The sequence below is a fragment of the Ammospiza caudacuta genome, chromosome 19, assembly GCF_027887145.1.
Source record: "Ammospiza caudacuta isolate bAmmCau1 chromosome 19, bAmmCau1.pri, whole genome shotgun sequence".
Classification (NCBI taxonomy): Eukaryota; Metazoa; Chordata; class Aves; order Passeriformes; family Passerellidae; genus Ammospiza; species Ammospiza caudacuta.
The window spans coordinates 8171919-8180464 of NC_080611.1; the positions used below are offsets into that span (position 1 = coordinate 8171919).

The 8546-nt window shown below is 44.0% G+C and overlaps 1 protein-coding gene across 1 annotated transcript; it reads right to left on the minus strand.

Moving 5' to 3' along the window:
* Nucleotides 1-577: 577 nt before the first annotated feature.
* On the minus strand, nt 578-4193 carry LOC131566061 (cytochrome c oxidase assembly protein COX11, mitochondrial). Its single transcript, XM_058817248.1, has 4 exons — nt 3949-4193; nt 3727-3882; nt 2521-2646; nt 578-2048 (listed from the first exon to the last, which is right to left on the minus strand). The coding sequence occupies exons 1-4, from the start codon at nt 4183-4185 to the stop codon at nt 1866-1868; spliced, it is 702 nt and encodes a 233-aa protein (XP_058673231.1). The 5' UTR covers nt 4186-4193; the 3' UTR covers nt 578-1865.
* Nucleotides 4194-8546: the final 4353 nt, after the last annotated feature.

Consider the following 8546-nt stretch of genomic DNA (forward strand, 5'->3'; position numbering starts at 1 on the left):
AAATGAGACAAGAATTGTTTTGATCATTCTCTTCTCTGCTTCTCTCAGAGAATGCGAATCCCACAAATGGTCACAGAGATGGAAGGGAACTGGCTAATGACCAAGGTTAGAGCTGGTGTTACAGAGGGAATGTGCTCAGTAGCTGTGCAAATTTAGGCTTTCAAACTCAGGCAGAGAACCCACATTTTTATGGAACTGCCACTTGCCAGGGGCATACTCCTTTTCTTCTAAAGACAGTGGCCAGAATAAAGCAATGGGTGGAGAACTGCCATAATCAGTTCAGCTTTCAGAAGGACAATGGACTAAAGAAAACTGAGGTAAGAAGTTGGGTTTTTTCCCCCCTAGCCTGGATTCAGAGATTTGTCTTGATGTTACTTTTTCTTCCCTGAAGCATACTGGATTTATAAAGCTTGCTGCTATCTTCACATACATATATTTCACTTGTGTGGCCTTCATATGTTCTGCTGAATAAAATGCATTAGAGAGATGAAAGAATGAAAAGTTTTCATTAATAAACAGTGAAGCCCAATATGTCATCCAGAATCTGTTTAACCAACACAAGTAACTGGTACAATAATGGATTTTAAAGATAGCATCCATTTATTTTCAAAAAAGCAGTTTTTGAGTTACTGTATGCGAATATAATTGAGACTTAAGTAACTGGACATTGCCTTTTCAGAGTCCATGCTAACCAACATCACCCTTACTTTAGTGGATCTTCTCTGCTGGAAGGTGTAGAAAGACATGGCCCAGCAGAAGAGATACTGGCTGATAATAATTTCTGTCTGAAAATGAGCAGGCTACTTGAACTTGCTCCTGGTTTGCAAGGCAGTGATGAAGTGTTATTGCACCTACTGCACAGATAATGCCCGAAAGTGACATAAACACCACTGATGTCTTCTGGTGGTAAAAGAGTCCCCCTGGAGAGCTGCTGCACTGCTGGGCAGGCTCAGGCCAACTCAGCCTCTGAATGGGCTGATCTTGGTTTTTGAGGAGACACCTGTGGTGTTCATTCAGCTGCAATTCAGAGCAGTGATACCCTGCCCTACCCTCAAAGCATGTCAGACACAAGCCAAGCTTGTCTCTTGTGGAGGTGCCCAGTGTAGAGCCCTCTGCAGAGGCAAAGTGCACTCAACAGCACCACACGTACTTCAAATGAGTGGGACACAACTCAGAAATAAGATGGTGTTTCCAGATGGAAGCCATCCCAGAGGTCTGATGTGCTTACACTTAAATTACTGTTCTCATGATAACAGCTTTAGAGCAGTCTGCTCTTACCAAGTGAACTACTGATGCAGTAATAACATGAGAGGGTGCATCACCTTCTGAACCATCTTCTCCTCCTGTGCCAGGCAGGCTCACACAGAAATAGCAGTCTAGCTTTGTTTAGTTATGAGATTACCTCAATTTATTATCTGCGTTTACCTTCTTCTAAAGTAACTAAAATAACATGCAAGTTATTTTCCAGAGCCAGCAATGGAATTTTAGATAGTTACCAACTGATTTTTTCTTCCATATTTAAAAGAAGATCTTAATTCACACATTGATTTAAGAATTTGCCTTGTGGTATTCAGATAACATCTTACAAGAAGATAGCCTGAGAAAAACCCTCTCTACTTCAGGAACAGTGTGTTCCCTTCCGCTGTCTGATGAAGAAATACTATCCCTAAGTAATAGGGATACATTAAGTTGGTTTCCAAAAAAAAATATATATACATATACTTTCATAACAGCATGTGCCCATGGAGGTTTAATAGTATAATTTCATACTGCACAGTACTCCTGCAGTTTTTTCTTCCAAGGAAAAACGGCATCAAAACTGGCACTCAGATGTAGCAGAAGTCAGATTTTGTAGAGAAGGCCTGTTACTGATAGCCAGGAAGTGGCAACTTCTGTCCTTCCTTTGCTTCAAAGAAGGTGTAAGAGAGAGTAATCAAATCAACTTTAGCCATTTTAGGGTCCTCTGCAAACTCTGGGTCAATGTAGAAAAAGACAGGCATGTCCACTTCCTCCTGAGGATTTAGCCTCTGTTCTTCAAAACAAAAACACTGCAGGTGGGAGGAAAAAAAAACCACAATTAGACAAAAGCAATGATAAATTTTATCTCTGTCAACATGAAAGATATCTTAATGGTTTAAAATAAACTCTCATTCCCTTTACACCCCTAAAATCCTGGGAAGGATCAATAGTAATTTTGTTACTGTGATGATGTAGAAAAAAAATATATTACCTTTTAATCAAGTGTGTAAAGGCATCAAGGGGCCAGCTGACATCATTCTGCCTGCCCTCAGAGTGGTACTACATAACAGAGATTTTGGAGCCACTCTGATGGGATGAGCAGCTTGATGTAAGGGCAGTAAAGCTAAGAATGAATTGATGCACTTTACCATTTGAAAAAACAATGTATTTTCTTAAAATGTTGGCATACGAAAAGTGTTGTCCGGGATTAAAATGCAATTTATGGGTAACTGTTTTCTTTTGTGTAAAGGAAAATGCAATCTTTGCTTTGTTCATACTTACTTGTATTTTATTGAAATACTGTCCTGCTTCAAAGGGGACAACGTTGTAGGTGGAAATTCCAATTATTGGTTTGTCAGTAGGATTTTTTGCTTTATAAAATGCCAGTGCAGTCTCTCCTGGTACCACCTGTGTAACATAATTGTACAGTGATTTTATTTTTTTTTTTAATTCACTGCAGCCCTCCACCCCTCAAACCAAGTTCTTTAGACTTTATCTAGAATTAATTTTCTCTATTGCTGTTTCAAATTGGTTATTTCACAAATAGTTTTGATTACATGCAGTTCACCCATATTCAAAATTAAAAGCTTCAATACTGTTCTATGTATTTTTAATTTTACCCATTTTGCCTGAGTCTTCTATTATCCTCAGCAGTTCAACAGCACACAGAGCATTTTTAATATGCAGATTTAGATATGATGTGCATTTAATTTCTGAGCTTATTCTTTCAGTACTGGACTCAAACTATTAAGTAGCATAACTCCTTATTTTGAGAACTAATTTGAAACAGAAGAGTCAATTTGTGATTCTTTTAAATATTAAAAAAAAGTACCTATAAGGATAGGGCAATAGGAGAAATGGTACAGATTTAAATACACTGTTACACTGTATATACTGTTATACTGTACATTTTTAAGTATATATACACACTTTTATGGTGTAAGTACAACGTGCATGTGGTGTATATACCATGAAGTGTATATATAAATATAGCTTCAATAACTTTTGATCGTTTAATGGGGTGGCAGAGGGCCAGCTACACACAATGTCCTTTAAGAAGGACATTGCCGTGCTGGAGCATATCCAGCAAAGGGTAACAAATCTGATGAAAGTTCTAGAGAACATGTCTGGGGTTGTTCGGTCTCAAGAAGAGGAGTCTCAAGTGGAACATCAGTCTCTGCAACTACTGACAGGAGCGTGTAGTGGTGTGGGGATCGGCCCTTCTGCCGTGCCTGCACTGAGAGCACCAGAGGAAACGGCCTTGGCAAGACAGGGAGATTCCCATTAGATATCAGAAACTTTTTCCACTGTTGGTGTGGCCAGGCTTTGGGAAGGGCTGCCCAGGGAGGCGGCGGAGTCCTCACGGCGCTGGGCCTGGTGTGGGTGCTGTGGTTTAATGGTTACAGTGCCGCCTGCACGGTCGGACCGAGTGATCGGAAAGGTCGGACCGTGACCAGGGCTCTGCACGGGGGGAAGGCGGTGACTCACGTAGATCTCGCTCTGCTGCGGTTTGAAGTTCCACTGGATGCTGGCGTGCGTGTCGGCGTTGAACGTGACCCTGATGAGCCGGTCCCGCACGGGCTCCATGCGCTCGATCCGCTCCGGGTCGCCCCCCGTGCCCGCCGTCCCGCCGAGCCCCGTGGCCTGTCAGGGAAGGGCAGTGAGGGCCCCGCGCCCGCGGAACCGGCGCCGGCCGCGAGCCCCCCGTACCTGGCAATAGAGGCGGTAGAGCGGCACGGCCGCGTACGACAGCCCCACCATGCCCACGGCCGCCGCCGCGATGTAGCCCACGGTCGAGCGGTTCCGGCGCCGCCACTCCTCCTCCTGCTGCCGGGTGAAGGGGTTGGAGCCCCGCACGCCGCGGGTCCCGCAGAGCCCGGGCCGGGGCAAGGCCCCGAGCCGCAGCCCGCGGGCACAGCGCGCCCAGCCCCGCCCGCACAGCGCCATGGTCGCAGCGCGGGGGCTCTCGGGACGGGCGGCCGGGAACGGGGCGGGGAACGGGACAGGAACGGGGCGGGACAGAGGCGGGAACAGGGCGGGAGGGAAGGAGGGAAAGTAGAGACGGGGGCGGGCCGAGTCGCCATCGCATCATTACCCTGTTTGCCCACTCAGAGCGCGCTGACCGAGGGGGTCCCGGCGGAGCCGCCCGTGGCTGCCCCCGCCTCGCTCGCCAGCGGGACGGCTCGGGCGCAGGTTGTGTACGAGGTAACTGGAGCAGCCCACAGGCCGGCGGGGTTCCGCGGCTCCGGTTACCCGCGCCGAGTGGGCTGTGCTGGACGGGAGTGGCACCGAAGGGCCGGCCAGGAGCGGGGTCACCGGGAGCGCGGTGGTCCCGCAGGTACACCGCACCGGAGGTACCTGGTACCGGAGGCGTGCCCCGGGTCCCGCAGATTCCCGCTTGTCTCTCAGGTTATTCCGCGCTGGCGGCCCCAGGACGGGCGCTGGGTGCGGAGCTGCTCCGGGTGGTCCGTCCGGGGCCTGCAGTTTCTCCCCTGTTGTAGACGCTTGACACCGGTTGTTTGTTTGTTTCTTTTTCCCTCGGTGCTTTACTTCTCGTTAGTTTCATTTGTTCATTTCATGAACAAATTCAGGCAGAGGCACTGACGCGCTGCAGAGGTAGCGAGCGCTGTAGCGGTAACCTGAGGACGGGCAAAGTCGGCCAAGTTCACAAACAATAGTTTTTCACACGGCTGGTGTCATGCACTGTAATAAAATTTGCTGTAGCAATACTTGAATTTACTGCTTTAGAGCTGTGTCTCTCTTCTGTGGTGGTTCCAGTAAGGTGAATCACACAAGGTCTCCTGGAACTTTTTCGTTTTCCACATTGAATAAGAGAATGATAAAGGCTCGCTGTAGCCATTCTGTGTTATTTCCCCTGTCTTTAGATTTTTTTTTTTTGTTTTTGTTGGTTTTTGGTTCTTTAGTGAGCAAAACCTGAAAGTATTTACTGCAGGAGCATTTGTGGCATTCCAACGCGGATTTAACATCTTTTTCACACAATAAGTACGGTCACGCAGGAATTGGAGGGGTTTTGTGGAGGCTGACACTGCACCTGGGGATTCTGCTGTGTGACATTGGTGCCAGGAGCTGCCCTTGCTGTGTGTTGGGAGAGTTCCTTGCCCCACTTGCTTTGGAAATAATTCCTGTTCTGCATTGTGGCATGTGAGGGTTCAGCCGTGCACCTCACAAGGTCAGGAAGATTTCCTACTGCTGATACAAACAGATATTTTTTGCATTAATGCTTTTTTAGCATTTTTTGAAATGACTGTAGTTCAGTACATCCATGGTTTTGTATTTCCTGTCAACCTGTCATATGTACTAATAAAAGCACAATGTAAATTTCTGGAGCTTTTGCTACATTAGTGGTGCGTAAGCCCATTTTGTGTGTTTAAGCCCATTTTGTGTGTTTAAGCCCATTTTGTGTGTTTTGGCCTGTTCTACGTACTTCATGTGAGAAGTTCAGAGACACTAAATACCAGAGTGTAAGTTAAAAAAACATGAGAAAACAAGACACACAAAACAAGACTCCCTTTCCAAGTAACTTTACATGGGGAAAAAAAGGGATTGTCTTTGCCTTCAGCAGTTATGTTGTATCGTCCTAGAATTGTAATCTGGTTTTTCTCCTATTTTAGAAGATTTTGATCCTGTAGGAGCCTGTTCATATGTCAGAGCTCTTAATTTTGAACTTTTATTTTAATAGTGCTTCTAAGAAGATGTCCAGTGCAGATCCCCTCACAAATACAGAGAAGGAGTAAGTACTTTTTTTCCCTAGATGCAGAAATACAGTTAATGGATTGTAATATTAAAATTTTTGCAGTTTCATTGGTAGGATCTTGTCTTGATGAAGACTTAACATAACTTTGATATTGAAGCAGTCTGCAGTAACATCGTAGGAAAGCTGACACCAACACCAGTGAATTCACACTTTAAGGAAGGAATTGTCCCTTAAGCTTTTCATTATTTTAATTGGCACTTGGTTAGGACTTGTTTTGTAGAGATAAAACCCTGCATAGAGATTTCTTAATTTAATGCTTCTGAACTATGAAAGCATACTTGTATATAGTAGGTCTGGGGTACCTGCAGTAGCATAAGACTGGAGGTTTTGTATTACAGTGCATTACTTTTTCAGAATACTCTGTTTCTATACCTTTAATATTTTATATGTAGTACTTAGGAACCATTATATTTTTTACCCGTGTCACAGGGTATAAAAAAATTATGTTCATTCTATAAAACGTAATCTTATCCACTTAGAAGTGGGATCAGATTTTAAATGTCAAATATGGATTCAGTCATGACTGAAAAGTGGATTCAGTCTGGACTGAAAAGTCCAGACCCTTTCCAAACTGCAAATAACCACACCAATGCTCTCATCAAAACCAGAATTAAAACCAGGCACAGGCAGCTCTTGCTGGACTTACCATGTTTGTTGTACTTGTGCAATAGAATCCAGCAAAGAGTATTCAGAAGAATAAAAAAAAAAACTTAACATAGATTTAGAATTATGCCACCTCATAAATAACTTGATTGGTTAGAAAAGAAAGACCACAAAACATTCAAAAAGCTGACCTGCTTTTTACTGGGACCTAAAGAAGCCCAGTTTAATAAAAATAGGTTTAATAAAAGGTTTAATAGGTTTAATAAAAATAACTTTTTGCTTTTTAACAAGGAAATTGGAGAGCCTTGAGCCATGCATTAATTGGGGGATTTCTATGGCAGAAAATGTGATGCTAGTTGATCTGAGTGATGTATTTTGACAAATGCTCCTGATATTGATACCACAAATTGAATTCCACTGGTGTTAAATACAGAGGTCGTTTTGTTGGAGAAAATCTGTTGGTACTTTATCTTCTGTAACCTTGCCTGGAGCAAATCTAATTGATATGAGGCTTAAAATACCAATGGCTTTTCTGTAATGCTGATAACAGCAGCAGAGTGAGCTGACTGAGGAAATGCTGCAAAGGGGCAAATTTTCATCTCTGAATGGATGTGGTCACTGTGCCAGAGGGGCTTTTCAGTATTTGGGAACTGGGAAGGCTGCTTTATGTTCCCATCTCCATCTCTGACCTGCTCCTTACTCTGTGGTGGGTCACTCTGCTCCTTCTGTGTGTGCACTGACCACTCTCTGTGAACGCTGTTCAGCAAGTTGGCTCTCAGCAAAGGGATCCTTTCCCCAGAAGGATTATCTGCTAATGAAACCACAGTCACTGCAGCTTTAAAAAAAAAAAAAAAAAAAAAAAAGGTGCCTGAGATAAGCTTTTGCATTCCTGGCATAGCCAGCCCTCCTGCTGCACCTCCAGGCCTGACAGATGCTGTCTGATCACAGGGCTGCTCCTGGCTAGAGAGGATTCACCTTTCTACTTAAAGCCCTCAGTGAGCACAGGGCAGTAGGCTTGCATTTCAAGCTGCAGTCTTGTTAGGATCTTTTGAGAGAGGGGGAGTAGTAGGGGTACTTCTGTGGTAAGCCTGGAAGGAAACATTCATTAACCAAACTGGTGGCAATGATCAGAATTTCTGAAAATGTGCATTTCTCTGCAAGACCAAGTTTCCTATCACAGGATCTGACCTCGGGGAACAAGGGTGATACATTTGACTTCTTAAACTACATTATTCACAGTGTAATGACATAAATTTGGCAGTTTTGTTTCCTTTCACAGAAAAGTACATGTCAGCTTGTATTTCCAGAGAAAATAAATAACCCAAGTTCTGTGTTGACTTTTGACTGCTGTATCTTGAAAGTCTAAAAATCAAGTTAGATCATGGCACAAGCCAGTACCGCGATTGAGAATGAAAAGTAATAGCATAATGGCATTTGTTTCATTAATACTCCCAGTCTGCTTTGTTGGCTTTCCCTTTTGTGTGGCTGTGCATAATGCAGTCTGCTAGGAAGATTGCTTTAGAAAGGTCATGAGTTACTGCTTTTGGCCTTGTTTGCAGGGTGTATGTAAATAAATTTTAGAAGACCAGGAGGAAATAAGTTGCTTTTAATCATCGCATTTGCCTTTGGCTGCTGGATCTAGATTGCTTAATCACAGTGTAGTAAATTTTGTCCTTTGCATTTATCAATCTTTAAAGTTGCTCTAAATGGCCCTTTCAAAGGGAGAAAAAGTCAGCATTACCTCTCTAGGTGAATTAGCGCATGTGACGCAGAGGCTTTCAGAGAAGATTAAGTAGGCAGAACGCTCAGCTGGAGCTCTGTGTTTGGGTTTTTTAGTTGTTAGCAGAAATCATCCTGCTCATAACCTTTATCCGGCTGAGCTGGAAACCTCCAGTGCGGTTTGGTTGCGTTGTCCTTGTTTTTCCTGCTG